The 17,288-nt window shown below is 34.3% G+C and overlaps 2 protein-coding genes across 3 annotated transcripts; one reads left to right on the plus strand and one right to left on the minus strand.

Annotated features, from left to right (window-relative positions):
* On the plus strand, positions 1 to 12,290 carry LOC100782132 (mediator of RNA polymerase II transcription subunit 15a). 2 transcript variants are annotated; one of them, XM_041017185.1, is made up of 12 exons: positions 1 to 248; positions 925 to 1,048; positions 1,275 to 1,386; positions 1,502 to 1,622; positions 2,936 to 4,144; positions 4,285 to 4,355; positions 6,280 to 6,354; positions 7,008 to 8,357; positions 8,516 to 8,860; positions 10,089 to 10,289; positions 10,401 to 10,489; positions 11,789 to 12,290. In XM_041017185.1, exons 2-9 carry the CDS (start codon positions 939 to 941, stop codon positions 8,654 to 8,656), a joined length of 3,189 nt encoding a protein of 1,062 aa, XP_040873119.1. In that variant the 5' UTR covers positions 1 to 248; positions 925 to 938; the 3' UTR covers positions 8,657 to 8,860; positions 10,089 to 10,289; positions 10,401 to 10,489; positions 11,789 to 12,290. The 2 variants fall into 2 exon arrangements, with proteins under 2 accessions (XP_040873119.1, XP_040873118.1); XM_041017184.1 differs by having other exon boundaries at positions 11 to 367.
* Positions 12,291 to 13,119: 829 nt separating this feature from the next.
* LOC100811351 (uncharacterized) lies at positions 13,120 to 15,095 on the minus strand. Its single transcript, XM_014777672.3, has 2 exons — positions 14,329 to 15,095; positions 13,120 to 13,727 (listed from the first exon to the last, which is right to left on the minus strand). Exons 1-2 carry the CDS (start codon positions 14,892 to 14,894, stop codon positions 13,682 to 13,684), a joined length of 612 nt encoding a protein of 203 aa, XP_014633158.1. The 5' UTR covers positions 14,895 to 15,095; the 3' UTR covers positions 13,120 to 13,681.
* Between the last annotated feature and the right edge of the window lie 2,193 nt (positions 15,096 to 17,288).

Raw genomic sequence — 17,288 nt, forward strand, 5'->3', positions numbered from 1 at the left:
GTGATAATTTTGGACAATTTTGCCTAGGTTTGGTTTCGGTAAGAGCAGTGTTAATCTCTGAACCTGAAGGTTAGAATTGGACAAGCCCTCTCTAATAAATATAAATATTTAGATTCTGTGATTTGAGTGTATTTAGCGTGAAGATTGATTTCACAATTAGGCCGCTGAAAGCTCCGACTTGGAGGAGGCGTCGCCGGACGAGTCCTCTCTCCGCCTTCGTCCGTCGTCGTCGATCATCGCTTATGACTGTACAGTCTCTCTGTTTCTGTCTCTGGTTTATTCGATTCGATTCTGTGAATCCATAGAAATATAGAATTCTCTCTCTCTCTTTGATTATCGCTGATTTTGATTGACGGCCTCGCTCTGTGTAAGGTTTTTGCATCTCAAACTCGATTTATTTTCGACGCAAACGATAGTGTTTGTGAATGATAATGACGATGATGGAATTGAAATTTCTGACCAGTGTTGAATTGCCTGATGTATGTGTTTTTTAAAATAAACGGAGAATCTGCATGGAAATGATAGTTAAAGTGTAATAGATTATGAGGAAGAAGCTGAGGCCTGATGAATTGATTAAGGGAATTGGAGTAGAGTTAGTTACTTGAGATGATACAATAAGTGCAAATTGACCTAATGTATTTATATGATAAAATAAGTGCAAATGAGTTCTGTGGAAACTCTTCCAAATGTGCCCCATGTCTTTTGAATCTATAGCAGTTTTTATTGATTAACTTTAGAGGTTTTGGAAATTGGAAGGAGCAAGGATGCCAAAACTTTATGCTTGTAGTTCGTTTGTGTGCTCATAGTTGTTACTAGCAAGCCATAGCCACAATGGAGATATAATGTCTCTGGTATGTTTATGTGCCCCCTTTACATCCTCTTAAAATCTGATTTGATTCGAACATTCTTGTACATGTGCTTCAGGTGATTTGAAATTGATGGATTCCAACAATTGGAGACCTAATCAAGGTACTAACCCCACTATGGATACAAGTGATTGGAGAGCTCAACTACCAATTGATTCACGCCAAAGAATTGTCAACAAAATGTAAGCTTCAATTTCAATACTGTATCCTTGAGGTTATTTGAATAGTTCTTTTACCAGTTGTTGCTTATCAAAAATAAAATTAATAAATGAATATTTAATCCCAGTTGTATGATTTCGTCAACTTTTTACAGCTAATCATATTGTGTCTTTTAAGGATTGGCCGATATTATTAACACCTCCATCCTTGCATTATCTAATTATGAAACTGTTGATCTTCATTTTGTAGAATGGAGACATTAAAAAAACATCTTCCTGTTTCTGGTCCTGATGGATTGCATGAACTTCGGAAGATTGCTCAAAGGTTTGAAGACAAGATTTTTACTGCTGCAACAAGCCAGGTACTTTCATTGTTAAAATTGAGGAGCCTCCATTTCATTTATTGTTACCTTTTGCAAATATATACAATAAAAAAGATTGATGGTTTGACACAGCACTGGTGTTCTCTCTTTTCAGCCTGATTACCTACGGAAAATATCTTTGAAGATGCTTACAATGGAGACTAAATCCCAAAACACCTTGGCTAACAATATGCCACCAAATCAAGTCGGCCCTAGCAATAAACCTCCTGATCAAGGTTAGCATTTAATAGCCTTTCGTTTGGTGATTATATTCTGATGTGGTACCAAAGTGTCTCAAATCCTAATTATTTATGTATAAATATTGGGAACAGTGCATTCAGCTCTCCTAAAGTTTGGGGCATTTGCAAAGTACTACTACAATCTTTAAAGATGTCTCAATCAATTATCCCCTAAACTTTAGTCATTGCTCTAACAAATTCTTCTGCTTAACCTTTCTTAAATCCTTAACAGAGGTGCCATGTGGCAAATTTGAAGCCCTCCATTTCTATGTAATTTGTGCCCTTTATTAATATATTTAAATTCTATTTTTCTAACGTACAAAATTACAACATACAAAGTTTGATAGCAAGATGTAGACCAATATGGTCAGCTCCTCAATTTGTATGACTTGCTGGAGGATCTCCATCTTCTTGTCAATGCTTCTCCACTTCACAATGAGAGTAAAATCCCCTTTCTCTTTCTATAACCGTACACCAGCTAGCAGGTTCATCCAACACCTTGTGTCACTGAAGAATGTACCAGCAAATACAAATGATCACATAAGAAGCTAAAAAGCAAGTAATTATAACAAAATTTTGCTGCAACATGATGTTTTAGTTGTGACAAATTGTAGGGATTCAAGGCATGTAGATAAAACTTGATAAATCAGTTTTCGATGATGAGAAATGGGAAAGTTAACTTTAATTTGACAATTTGGATCAATCAGTGTGGAAGATGTTCTCATTATAGTTATTTATTTATTATTTATTTGTTTTCAAATTTTGTACTACTTTTAGTTATGGAAATTACTGAAATTAGATAAAATTGAACTTAAATAATAAATCACAGAGATAGAAGGTTGAGATTTTGCCGCATGGAAATTTTGTTAAGTATCAAATGGAACTTACAAGTAGTTATCTATTGTTGTAGTAGTAGTTAAAGTTTAAGAACTAATTGGGATGACTTTAAATTTCATGGTGTCACTTTACAATGCCCCAAAGTTCAAGGGAGCCAAATACACTTTAGCCTTATACATTTGATTAAATTGTCATTCTGTTATTTTAGTAATTATTCTGATTTTCTGAACTGTTCATGTTTGTAAGCTGATGCTATTGAGACTATATAATATCCTTTTGCTTGAAATATATTAAGTGAATCAAGTTTTGACTTTATTGGCCATTCATATTATCCTTGTCATTTGTCTCCTTGTCCTTTGTCTTTTGAATTATTGTGTTGACCTTTTCCGTTTATTAAAATCCTAACATATTGATGGTATATTGTAATCATTATTTTATTTACTTCTCACCCAGGCAAATAAATTTTTTCATAGGACTTGTTTTGCAGTCTCAAGTTCATAATCTTGGGCAACAACATTCTATTCCTTTGCCTGGTCAGCTCCAGCCACATCAGCAGCTTCTATCTCAAAATGTTCAAAATAATGTTGCGTCGCAACCTAACCTTCCACCTGTATCTAGTCTAGCCCAGACTCCCAGCCAAAATATTGTCCAGAACTCCAATATACAGAATATAACTGGGCCAAATTCAGTTGGGACCACTATTAGCCAAAATTCCAACTTACAGAATATGTTTCCTGGTTCTCAGAGACAAATGCCAGGAAGGCAGCAGATTGTTCCCCCACAGAATTCACAGCAATATCTTTACCAACAGCAGTTTAAGCAGAAGCTCCAGCTTCAATCTCAGATGCAGCAGCAACAACAAAACCTTCTGCAACCAAATCAGTTGCAATCTTCTCAGCAATCTATTATGCAAACTTCATCTGTTATGCAGCCATCCATGATGCAAACATCTTCTCTATCTAGCATACCACAGAATCAGCAGTCTACTAATGTTCAACAGCCAATGCAGTCCATGCCACAGCAGCATTCACAAGTTATCAGGCATCAGCAACAAACAGCAGTCACTCATCAGCCAAGCTTACCTTCACAACAGCAACAACAACTTATGGGGCATCAGCCAAATACAACAAACATGCAACATGCACAGATGCTTGGGCAACAGAACAATGTTGGTGATATACAGCAACCACAGAGGATGCTCTCACAACAGAGTAATCTTACAAACCTGCAACAGAGACAGCAGTTAATAAATCAGCAAAACAACCCAGCAAATATACATCAACAACAATTTGGAAATAATGGCCCTGGGTTACAGCAGCAACATTTGCTCGGACATGAATCTGGCAATGCTGACATGCAAACAAGTCATCACTCTACACACATGTTGCAGCAACCAAAGGTTCCAATGCAGCAACAATCACAACAAAATACATCAAATTTGTTGCTACCTCATTCACAGCAACCACAGCCACTGGGTTCACAACAGCAATTAATGCCACAGATTCACACTCAGTCTGCACAGTTGCAACAGCAATTGGGTTTGCAGCAGCAGCCAAATCCCTCACAACGAGATATGCAGCAAAGAATTCAAGCATCAGGGTCCTTACTTCAACAACAAAATGTTCTTGATCAGAAAAAGCAGTTGTATCAGACTCAAAGAACTCTTCCAGAAACATCAGCAAGTATGTACTTGCGATTTAGTATTTCTCTGTCATTATATTTTTTTGGGAGTCAATAGTAGCTTTATTAGCAAATGCAATTACTCTTCCACATTTTTTTAGCATTGTATGTTCATACATGTTTCATACTGTACCTATTGTAGCTTCTCTGGATTCTACAGCACAGACTGCACAACCAAGTGGGGCTGATTGGCAAGAAGAAGTATACCGGAAGGTACAATGCCATTTTTCTTATCACTTTTATTTCTTCACTGAATCTTTGCTAGGACAACAGAAATTAGTTAAGCAAACCATAATGTAAAATAAAAAAGTTATATCATGGCTTTTATTGTGAGAATTTTTAATTAATTGCAAAATCATGAACCCTTCACTAGTCTTAGTGGAAAAATCACTTTTTTTTAAAAAAATATCCATATTTCTGAAATCTTCTATTCATTTTGTGCAATGTATAAATGAATTATATGAAAAGATGTGAACTACAAGAATACAAACTCTTGCTGTTTGACAACCAAAAATAAATTCAGTGTTGTAGGTTTGCATAATTAGCATAGGGTTTTGATTCCGTTATTTCCTTTTATTTGCAGAGATATCTTTATGTAATTTCTTTAATTAGGATAGATTAGGACAGATTTGTTGTTGTTGTAGGATATATTAGGATAGATTTGTTTCCCTTCAAATCCTATCTATGTTAAATATTCTATATATATATATATATATAATTAGTAGTTGTACTATAAGTCTATAATCAATTAATATTCAGATATTTTCTCTTTCAAATTTGTATAAGAGCTTCGAATATTGGGACTGGGAGACACTATTTCCTCATCCCAGAACCCTAGAAAGCCTTCATTGCAGCTGCCTTCATAACTGCCACACCTTCGATAATTTTTTTGCTCTCACTGCCTTTTTTTCTCCCAATAATTCAATTGAACATAACTGCCACTTTTTGCTTCCAAAGTTGCTCTGATCAAATCAAAATCGCCACTAGAAGATCTACTAAGCATTTTTGGGCCAGATCTAGAAGCACCACTGCCCAACATACTCCGATGTGCCCTCACACACTTTCTCTGCGCAGGATTCATTTCTGTCTGCCATTAGTCCTATTCAACTTGTCTGGGCTCTCTACATGAATCTGACCTTACCTAGTCTAACCGGTTCTCATGGGTCCACCCTTCTTCCAAATAGATGTAATTTTTCAACTTGGAGTTAGTGTTTAGCCTTTTTTGTATGTAGAACTATCAAACTAATGCTATCATGTCTGACAAATCTCTCAAAAACTCTCAGTAATTTTTCAACTTGGAGTTAGTGTTTAGCCTTTTTTGATGACCTTAAAATATGAAACTCCTATAAATTTATTTAGCGATAACAAGTCAGCCATTAGTAATTTAGTATTGCACACAACTTAATCCAATATGATAGAATAAGGCACATAAAGATAGACTATTCATCAAGGAGAAGCTAGATAATGGCCTTACAATTATAGCATATGTGGGGTTACAATTGGCAAATACTGACCTATAGACTTCCTACAAAACAATTCCAATAACTCACTAGCAAATTAGGAATGATAGATATCCCATTCACTAGCTTGAGGGGAAGTGTTGTGTTGCATAATTAGCTCATTTATTGTTTCCTTGTAAACCATATTATCTTTATTAGGATCAGTCTATATATATTGTAAATAGCTGCTGTACTATAATCAATTCAGAAATAATACTTAGATATTTTCTCTTTCCAGTTTTAGTTTTATGTTGAATGAATTTTCTTTTGTCACTACCCTTTTTATCCTCTTTTAGTTTCTTCTGCCAGCCTGCCATTAAGAAAGACTCTTTGAAATTATTCATCTGATGCTATATTAATTTGAACGGTATTGTTATTGTTTAAAGATCTTGATTTAGGCACAAATGTGAAACTTGCGATTCATGAGGCCCTACAAAATGGGGAAATGTAACTTCTAGTTATCATCTTCGTTGTTGTTAATGCAATAGTAATATTGATGTTTTTACACGAGAGATCTCAGAGTTACTGATATTTTAATTATTTGATTTGATTCTGGTTTCAACCTCGACATCCAGACCATTCAAAATCTCAAGGTTACTAATGTTTTGATTACTTGATTTGCTGATTTCACTCTACAGCTCCAAACCATGAAAGAAAGTTACTTACCAGAGATGAATGAAATGTATCAAAAAATTGCTAATAAACTTCAGCAGGTATATTTTCAATTATTTTTTTACTTGTCAATTTTCTGTCTGTTATGTGCAAAAAACATTTTCCCAGCTAAAAGAATTGAGTTCAATAGTAGGTTTTCTTGGTAGTTTTTCATGTTGAATAAAAGGAAGTTTGCAGTAGAGATAGTTGATGTTGATGATTCTATATGTGGGATCCATAAAATATATTTATATTTACATTTCAAAAGTTATTCTACTTTGCCGTCCTAATAAAATCAGTTCTTTTAAACTCAATTATTTTTTTGAATCCCAATTTTTCTGAAATCAATTTTACCAAAATCTAAAAGAAATATACCCTTTAACAGATGCTATTGATAAAGCATCTTTTTTCCATGGCAAGCATCATGGCAAATACTAGAATTTGCAGCCTGTGTGAAGCAGTAAATACTATATGTATTTGCTTATAATTTATTAGTGATGCATGAATTCAAATAAAAAATATCAACAACAATGCAAAAGTATTTAATATCATGGGAATCGAAAAATCATTTAATATTTATGTTCTGTAATCTGCCTGTAATGAATTCTTCTAAAATCTTAATCAGTGGCTTCGAGGGCACTTTAGCAAATGTCATAATTTAATTTACATGTTTGCTTTTCATCTATTTTATCCTACATCTGCTTTTCTTTATCAGCATGATTCTCTTCCCCAACAGCCGAAGTCAGATCAGATTGATAAATTGAGGGCATATAAAACAATGTTGGAGCGTATGATGGCACTCCTACAGATTCCCAAGAACAACATTTTGCCTAATTTCAAGGAAAAACTGGGATCATATGAGAAGCAAATTATAAATCTCATAAATTCAAATAGACCCAGGAAAGGCATGAATTCAGTACAGGCAGGACAGCTCCCCCCAACTCATATGTCCTCCATGCAACAGCCACAATCCCAAGTTACTCAAGTACATTCTCATGAAAACCAAATGAACCCTCAATTGCAGTCAACAAATTTACAGGGTTCTGTACCAACCATGCAGCAGAATAATATTGCAAGCTTGCAGCACAATGCTTTGGCTGGTGTATCAACAGGACAACAGAATATGATGAATTCAATGCAACCTGTAACTAATTTAGATTCTGGACATGGAAATTCTATGAACTCCCTTCAACAGGTTCCAATGAGCTCCCTCCAACAAAACCCTGTTAGTACTCCTCAACAGACTAACATTAATTCCTTACCATCACAAGGTGGGGCAAATATGATTCAACCAAATGCCCTTCAGTCAGGTTCCAGTGCACTTCAACACCAACTGAAACATCAGCAAGAACAGCAGATGCTGCAGAGTCAACAATTCAAACAACAATATCAGCAGCGACAACAATTGATGCAGAGGCAGCAGCTCCTGCAGCAGCAGCAACTACACCATCCAGCAAAGCCACAGCTATCTTCACAATTGCAGACACATCAAATGCCCCAACTTCACCAAATGAATGATATAAATGATATAAAAATGCGACAAGGAATGGGTGTTAAGTCAGGTGTCTTTCAGCAGCATCTTACATCAGGTCAACACTCAACATATTCCCATCAACAGCTGAAACAAGGGAGTGCATTTCCTGTTTCTTCACCCCAACTCCTTCAGGCTGCATCTCCTCAGATTCAGCAACACTCATCTCCCCAGGTTGACCAACAAAATCATCTCCCATCCAAAGCAAAAGTCACAACTCCTCTGCAATCTTCTAATTCACCCTTTGTGGGACCTACCCCTTCACCTCCCTTGGCTCCATCTCCTATGCCAGGAGAATCTGAGAAGCCTATTCCTTGTGTTTCATCAATATCAAATGCTGCAAATATTGGACATCAACAAACAGGGGGTGCAATAGCACCAGCTCAATCCCTTGCCATTGGGACTCCTGGGATATCAGCCTCTCCTTTATTGGCAGAATTCAGTGCTCCTGATGGTGCGCATGGTAATGCTTTAGCTGCCACTTCTGGGAAGTCAACTGTTACAGAGCAGCCTCTTGAACGCCTAATTAATGCGGTCAGTATAGAAGTTTATCTGATGCTAGCTTGATTAGTTGTTTACCTGCATTTTATCTGGATTTGACAAGTTAAAGAGTGAAAAGGTCCCCTTAATTATTCTATTGCTATATGCTTGGAATTATAGATGACAAATTTATGTCTAAATTATGATTCTAGGTGAAATCAATGTCAAGTAAAGCATTAAGTGCTGCAGTCATGGATATTGGTTCAGTTGTCAGCATGAATGATAGAATTGCAGGATCAGCTCCAGGTAATGGATCCAGAGCGGCTGTTGTGAGGATTTGGTTCCATGACTAATTGTCGTATACAGGCTAGAAATTCCTTACTCAAGATGGTTCCAATGGAATTAAGAGGATGAAACGTTACACCAGTGCTATACCCTTGAATGTTGTACCCATCTGCTGGTAGCATGAATGATAGTATCAAAGCAGTTAACTGCTTCAGAGAACTTCTGATCTGGAGTCAACTGCAACATCCAGTGTCAAGAACCCAAAGATTGAGGTAATAAATTATATGTTTTCAACTTTATATTTTTATTCGTAATTGACATCTTTTACTATCAATTATCTTTGTTCCTTGACTGGACAGTGTGACTTAGAAATGGGTTTGTACACATGGATTATTGGTGAGTTTGTTTAAACTTAATAAAAGTAACTTTAGAATAAGCGCTTTTTATGTAAACACTTTTTAAGAAGCAAATAGGATTTGCTTCTTAAAATAAGCAGAAAATTGCTTTTTGTAAGCAGAAACAGTTTAGACAAACACATTAGAAAAACATAAAGCTACTTATATTATTAAAATAAGTGCTTATCTCAACAAATAAATTTAAACAAACTGGCCCTATAGATGCATTGACATGTTATCTACATTGCTTCTACACATTTTTTATTTAATATACTACCTTGCCCATCTGAAAGTTCCAAGTGCTTTTCCATTTTCTCACTATGAAAACCTGAAGTAAAAAAAAAGTCAGTTGAATTTAGCAGAGTGTACAAAGTTACAATTTCATTTTTCCTTTTAGACAGTGGACACAGAACTTGGAATTCATTTAGAAGTTGGAAAAGTTTTCAATTACTTAGAATTGGTTATTTCTAATGGTTTCACTCAAATTTTTGTCTTTCAGTCTACCCATTCATTTGATCCATTTTTCTACTAGAGCCTTTATTGGTCTTTTACCCCATTACAGAACCATCTTAGGCTAATTTGTCATTTTCTCCTCAGTAGATGTTACTCCAACTTTCTCCAAAAAACATGCACTCCTAGTCCTAATCTTATCAAATGTTAGTAAATGATGTAGAAATTACTAATTAGTAAAATAATAATAGCATCCATTCAAGATAAAGAAATATAGTAACTGTACTACACAAATAAGTTTATTGGTTAGCCCAATGCATGTATGACAATAGTTTGTCTCATGTTTACTTAGGTCTTTATCCACCTATTTGCCTATTGTTGGGGTGAGTAACTCATTTATGTATATTATTGAAAATGTTGATGTAGCACGTGGGCATTCCATTACATTCATCATATGATGATGATCTGGATACCTATTAAAATCTGTTTGTGTTTCATTAGAGCATGATGGTTAATCAGATAATAAGTTTTAAAAGACTTACAAAATTATTATTGTTAGGAAACTACATATAATTTCTGGATTTTCTCTAGAGGTAATGTGTAATTTATCTGCTGTATTGGTCTTATGATTTCTGATATGGAAGTTATTTGGTAGGTTAATCATGCCCTTTTGGAAGAAATAAGGGAGATTAACCACCAACTTATTGACACGGTAGTAGACATAAGCAATGAAGATGTTGATCCAACAGCTGCTGTTGCTGCTGCTGAAGGGGCAGAAGGGATCATTGTCAAATGCTCTTTCATTGCCGTGGCTCTCAGCCCTAGCTTAAAATCCCAATATGCTTCAGCACAGATGGTAGATTCCCACTTCTGAGATCTAGCAATTACTACAATTTTAAGTCTGTTTATTTTATTTTCTTTATTTATTTGCTATGTTAAGCCTTATTTGTGTTTTCTTACTGTACAGTCACCTATTCAGCCCCTGCGTTTGCTGGTTCCTGCAAATTATCCTAATTGTTCTCCCATACTCCTAGACAAATTTCCAGTTGAATCCAGGTGAGATTATGAGCAGCATTTAGGTATCTTGTTTTATAACTTTTTGAAGGCAATCATTTCGATGGTCACAAAAACTTAGGGACTATATGCAATTCAAAGATCAAATTAGAGTTGTTCATTTTACATTATTTAATGAATTAAATGTTTTATAATTTAAAATGGATAAGTATGGGCCGTCCTTGGTCCCTAAATTTTGGGAGCACTGTAAAAACCCTCAAACAAATTATGTGCTCTTCTCAAAGCAACAATGATAATGGTACATAGGTGTTTTGCTTTATCAACATAAAGGAGAAATATTCATATCCTGTAAAATACTTCCGAAATCACCATGACTCTAGTTATAGTTATTTTATGATGAAACAATTGTATGATTATATCAGACTGAGTAAAGTATTTAAAGCTGACCGAATGTTTGGTATGATATGAGGGTTAAAAATGGAGGTGAAAATTCATGGATTTTTTTTATAAAATTATTATATTAAAAACTCATCCATGAATATTTTTACTCCCAATTTTACCCCATTGCCAAATTGAGCCTGAAGATACCTCTCGATTAATATTGTTGAGTATCTATATGCGTTTATTGATGTACACGATCATTTCTCTATTCTGCTTTTTAAGTTACTCAATCACCAACTCGTATGCGTTAATATTTATTCAACGAGCATTTTCTGCATATATATATAATATAGATATAGATATAGAAATCATGCTCATACTGAATCCCGAAATCTTATGGTGAAGACATTGTTGAAATTATTTGCTGGGCTCCTTTCCAGTTATTTAAGCCAGTAGTAGTCTTGAATATCATTAATTCAATTTTGTTAATGTAGTTTCCGTTCCTTTACCCTCCACCCTGAATTTATTTTGCTCTTATGGATTAAAATTCTTAAATTGATCATTGTAATAATGACAGTAAAACATATATAAAGACTAAAAGCCTGTTTGTGTTTTATTTATTATGGTTTGATATGTATCGGAAAGAAAAATTGATTAACTTTGAAAAGAACTCTGCCTCTAATATCATGTACTGCTGAAAACTTTGATTTTCCTCTTTAAAAACCATGTGTAATTATCGAGCATGGAAGATGGCAAGAGAAATTTACCCTTTAGTAAATATAGAGCTGACGAATGAAAGTCTAATGTGCTAGTGAGAATTGGTATTTTTAATCTTAAGTGCTCTCCGGAATGTCTGTTTTCCCTTCTAAATAGTTTATCTTATATTTCCCCTTCTCCGTGTTTTATCTTATGTTTGATGAGAAATCTGTTCTTAATGCATCTGTTATTCTATTCTTACAGTAAGGAGAATGAAGATCTTTCAGTGAAAGCAAGGTCAAAGTTTAGCACATCTTTACGCAGTTTATCACAACCTATGTCACTTGGGGGAGATAGCAAGGACTTGGGATGTTTGTGCTCGCCGTGTTATTTCTGAGCATGCACAACAGAGTGGGGGAGGAAGCTTCAGCTCTAAGTATGGAACTTGGGAGAATTGCTTGACCACCAACTAATGTTCCTTATTGTTCCATGCAGACCTTTTTGTTTCGGCCCAAACATACTGTTTCGGTTAATATAAGTAATTTATTGGATGTAGATAAAAGCCTAGTTATGAAGTAGCAGACCATGGAGTTTGTCAATTTCTATATATTGTTTTTGCATTTTGCAAGGGAATAATCATTATTAGGCCGTAAGGGTGAAATTATATAAAGCATAACCACATATTAAGTGGAAAATTGTTTCAATAATTGTTTACCTTTTCTATTTCATTTTAGCTTTATAATGTATAAAATTTTGATGAGATTAATTTGATTTTTCTATAGGCAAAAGACCTTAATTTTTGTTGTAAATCACTTTCAATTATTGATCATTCCAGTATGCCGTATAGTATCTAATCCTATTGATTAGAAATGTGTTTGGTTATTAGTTGAAATTAATCAAACCTACGTTTAACGTGAATGACAAATGTATTTTTCCATTTCATGGATTGGAATGTGTGAATGTAGTTTATATAATTGGAAATGAATATTCAAACATGCTTTAGGTTATACAATCTCCTTTGTTCAGTGAAATTTTAGCTCTTAATTAAAAATAAAAGTGAAAACTTAAATAATGAAAAAAGGGGGGCATGGAGTTTTGATCGTATTCTCTTCTTAGGGAGCCGGGTGGGACAAAATATAAAAAGATGTGACATGACAAAAAGGTATACAACAAGTGGAGTGTCTAAAACATTTTTAGGAAGATATTATCTTTTCAATACTATTAAATTAGCTACTTTCACAGTACAAGTTTGCATGGGGCGCATTAGGCGAATCAAGGCTAAGATAGTGGATGCCAATCTCAACCTATAATAGGTCAAGCCTTGAGGGCTCTTATGACCTTAAGGCTCCTCGGACAAGATAGTAAGATTACCACATGTTCGGTCAATAACCTAGCAATTTCAAGAGTTTAGCTTGTAGGACCTACCTAAAAATTCAATTCAATAGGGAGTTAGCATACAATTTTATTTTTTTTGTATTCTATTATTTTTTTTAAACAATTTAATTCCAATTTAAGTTTCATTCATAACTTATTCAAGCAAGATTATTTTAGCACACCCAAAAATCTATTTGACACTTAGAAAGAGACAGATGAAAGAAAAAAAGTGTAAGTATAATAGGTTATATAATATAATAAGAAAAAAGATAAAAAGAAACGATAAGTGGTAAATGAAATGTTTAAAAAGTGGAGTATTTAAAGATCATTTCTCCTTACTCGATCCAGTGTAAGTGATAAAGAACTCTAATATATGTTAAAGTAATAGTTTGTCAAATATCATCAGACTTTGTTGATTGGAATGGCAAGAGCTTAATTCTTTTAACTAAATGTTGTTGAAGCAAAAAATATGCTCCGGAAGGCTTGTGATTAGTTGAATAAAATTTAGCAGTTACTTCTGTTTGCTTGAGCAGGCATTCATTGTAATTGCTAAGCCCGTGAGATTGCCGAGTTGTTAAAAAAAAGAAAAATAAAAAAAATAACCATTATATGGAATACATGCTAGACTAATAATAATTACACGAACAAAAATGGGGTCCTCACGGTTCAGGTCATGGTGTTTCTAAACAGTGAAGAGCTTGGCTGTGTTACTGAATTAATGCCACCATTTCAGAAGTCAGAATATAAGGTCACCACTTTGAGTAAGAAATGAACATCATCTTGTTACACATGCGTAGGGTGTGGGGCACCTCCATCTTTTTCCCTTCTTCTGCATGTTGATGGGTTCAGACGAGAATGAAGTAAAATAATCATTTGCTCATTGGGAAAAAGGCTCAATTAATCAAGAAATAATTCAAAGACAAGAATGCGAAGGTAGCAAGTATGTATTATATATTAACTATTAAATATACTTTGTTAGTGTGTGTATTGTCAACAATGACATTACATTGCACAAACCCAAGTCAAGCCAAACTGTTTGGGGCTTCAAAGTTGCTAAAGTAACATAACTTGTTAAAACATCTACCTCAAATCATTCTCCTCCCATAAACACGCTAATCCTGATGCAAATTTTCCCCTATCAAAAAAGCTAAAGGGCAATGACACGAACATACAAAAGCAAAGTAGACAATCTCATTACTGAAGCAGACAGGTGCATGCTAAAGTTACCCATCCGCGTGACCCACACCACTAATAAATAAAAAAAGAAAAAGGCAAACAAAAAGTATGGTGGAAGAACCAAAAAAACCCATCTCTCACCAAGTAATTAAAAATAAGGGATAATAGAAATCAACCCCTAAAAAAGGTCCAAAATAAGAAAAAGGAAAAGTATTCATCAATTTGGCTTTAGATCCTGGAACATGGTATCCCACCTGATTTCTTCAGTAGCAGCTGAGGACCAGTATCCATCATCATCATATCCTTCCATTTTTTCATCCTTTTGGAAATGATAAACCATAGGACTAGTAAAAGCATCAAGACCATGCACCACAGTATTAGGGCTTCCATTTGTGAGCAAGAGCCTCTCTTGCTTAGCCACCACCATCTTTTTGTTCCTCTTCATCACATGACTCTTCCATCTTGTACCATAATAAGGCCTTGTCCTTGATGATGACGGCACCACAACAAGTGCTGATGACTCTTCTTCACAGCTGATGAACGTGCGAATGTAATTGGCTAAGCACCTCTTTGTCCTCTTGATAGCCACCATGAGCCTTGCCACAGGGCGTGCCGGTGCCCTCTTTCCCTTCACTTTCCTTGCAAGCTTGAGAATCTCTAGCCTATGTTTGGCTATGGAGAGGCCCATGCTCATGAGAAACTCATGGTTGAAGTAGATTATGTCTTCTTCTTCAAGCTCATTGTGAGCAAAAGTAAGGCCATACTCATACACTAGGGTTGGCTCAAGGCCTGTTTTGGAAAGCCAGGAGAACCAATCCATGTTTTGAAGGAATGTGTGACCTTCAACTTCAAGAGTGGTGTATTTATATAAAGAATGGTATAGAGAAACTGAAAAGAGGGTGGTTAAGTCTGAGGAGTGACTTGGTCTTATAGGGTGGCTAGCTATGTGCTTTTCTTTTTGGGGGAAGTTAGTTATGTATTAGTTGAGTCTTGAGAGTGACTAAAGAAAAAGTAAGCATAGGTGTGTGTGGGGTATGTAACCCACCCATGTTAAAATGTGTTCCCTCCAAATATAGTCCCTGTGAGATCAAACTTTAAGAGTGAGTGAGACCTCAGAATAAGAATTTCTTGTGCAAATTTAATTCCATCAATCACGGGTTAAGGAAAAGTATCACCTTGTGGAACCACCCACTGCTTGTTTGGTGTTTAAGTAGTTGAGAGTGAAAGTAGCAAATGCAACAGTTAAAACTTGGTGTACGGATTCCAATGAGTGTAATGGATCAATTTACAATACACGTTGACTTTATAAAAAAAAATTGAATTTGAATTCTTATAAAATAATATAATTTTGAAAAGGAACGGAAAATTTTAAATATAACTAAATTTTGATTATTATTAATGTTAAAGCCCATTCAATAGATTAAAATTTATAAAAATATCTTAAGGTTCAGAAAGAAAAAAAAAAACTCTAATAACTGTGGTTAAAAAAATAAACAAACTTGTGTATGCCTGGCAAACCATTCAGGCGTTACGTACAACAATGACAATGGCTTTGATTAAACGAAAAGCAAGACCTTCCATTCTTTTGCTGTCAAATGAATTACATATGATTGAATAATATCTCCCATAACTCATGAAACTTGTCCCAAGAGTGACACTTGATTCCGGAGCTTCGTTTTCTTGTTGCACTTGCTTGTGGAATAAAGAGGATAACTCTCTAGTACTAGTACAATTTCCTCAACTTATTACTTGGATTAAGTCCCGTACTTCTCTCCTATTTGAGGCAAACAATAGAGCTTTCTTTGAAATGAAATAGAAAAAAAAAAGAGAAATAGGATTGAAAAATATAAAATTTAGAAATAAAAGAGAATTAAAATAAAAAGATATTAATGAATTAAAAAAAAGAAGTAAAAAAAACTATCACCTTATTTGGATCAATGAAGAGAAAAAGAAAAAAAATATATATATATATATAATATTCTTATATTAATTAAAAATAAATTTAACTTAAATAATAAACAGTTATTTTATTTTTTTCTTAACATAAAATTAATTACTATTTTTAAAATTTAATTTAATTTTTTAGAAACTTAAAAATGAAAAAAAATCCTCTTATTTCATATCAATTTAAGTAGAAAGGTTTTTCTTGTGAATTCCATAGAAAAAAATCCTTTGTCATATTTCTTCTCTCAAACAAATAATAAGTGGCATTTTTATTATAGCTCCATTCTTCTTATTTTGTTTCCTTTTTATTTTCCTTAAAACAAACTATACTTAAGGGATAGAGAGAGGACACTCAGGACAGGCAAGAGAGAGGTATAAGTTAGACTTTCATAAATTAAGGAAGCACTAACTGTAATGATTTCATTAATTAATCTTACCCAAACGGCTATCAGGGGGGGATGCTTTATTTTCTTTTGGTTGCATAAAATAAAATAAAAAAGTTTATTCAAGATCAGTATTGGAGTCTGTTTTGCTCGAGACGATACTTCAGGGAGAGAAATGGAGAGAAGAAAGTTTGGAAAATAGTATTTATCATTATCCGTGATGACTTTCTATGTAATGTTACATTGACTTTGGTTTTGCGTGCCATAACCACCCAATTAGTTTCTAATCTCTACGTATTTTCTAATTAGTTGGGCATAACATAATGACTGATTAGTTTGCACGTTTGAACTCTTGCAAGTGTCAAAGTTCTAAATTTGCAATAATGATGATGTTTTTCTCATCTGTAATATCATATTATCCTATGTCATCTATATCTATACGTTAAGTACAATTCTCATTTCTAATTTAATTCTTCTAAATATTACGCATTTTCCACTTAATATCTTTAATTACAAAAAACTTTCAGACATCAGTATTGGTATTGCCATGTGAAGTTCTTTTTCTTCTTGTCTATTTTTCTTTTTTTTAATTATAGTCAACTCATCAACTTGTTAACGCTGCTTCCGCAAAAATAAAATAAAAGGGAAGTTGAAAATAAGAACAAAAAGTAATCCATAACTTGTTTTGGCTACATGTCAATTTCCTTTTTCCCCGAATCAGAAGAGCTTGTCGTATTCCCTCAAAAAAAAAAAGAGCTTTTCACAACGCTTAATAAATGGCACAAACACTACCCATTGTATCCCAAGGCACCAAAAGATAGTTTCCCCCAGCTTGCCCTATGTTCACATGCTCCTATCCAATTATAATTAGAATTTGAATCTACACA

Source organism: Glycine max, chromosome 7, assembly GCF_000004515.6.
Source record: "Glycine max cultivar Williams 82 chromosome 7, Glycine_max_v4.0, whole genome shotgun sequence".
NCBI lineage: Eukaryota > Viridiplantae > Streptophyta > Magnoliopsida > Fabales > Fabaceae > Glycine > Glycine max.

Coding starts and splice junctions, on each gene's coding strand:
- LOC100811351 (XM_014777672.3), bottom strand. CDS start 14,894: ATGGATTGGTTCTCCTGGCTTTCCAAAACAGGCCTTGAGCCAACCCTA. Junction 13,728..14,328: donor GCTGCTACTGAAGAAATCAG/GTGGGATACCAT, acceptor ATCAACATGCAG/AAGAAGGGAAAAAGATGGAG.
- LOC100782132 (XM_041017185.1), top strand. CDS start 939: ATGGATTCCAACAATTGGAGACCTAATCAAGGTACTAACCCCACTATG. Junction 1,623..2,935: donor CAATAAACCTCCTGATCAAG/GTTAGCATTTAA, acceptor ATTTTTTCATAG/GACTTGTTTTGCAGTCTCAA. Junction 8,358..8,515: donor TTGAACGCCTAATTAATGCG/GTCAGTATAGAA, acceptor TTATGATTCTAG/GTGAAATCAATGTCAAGTAA.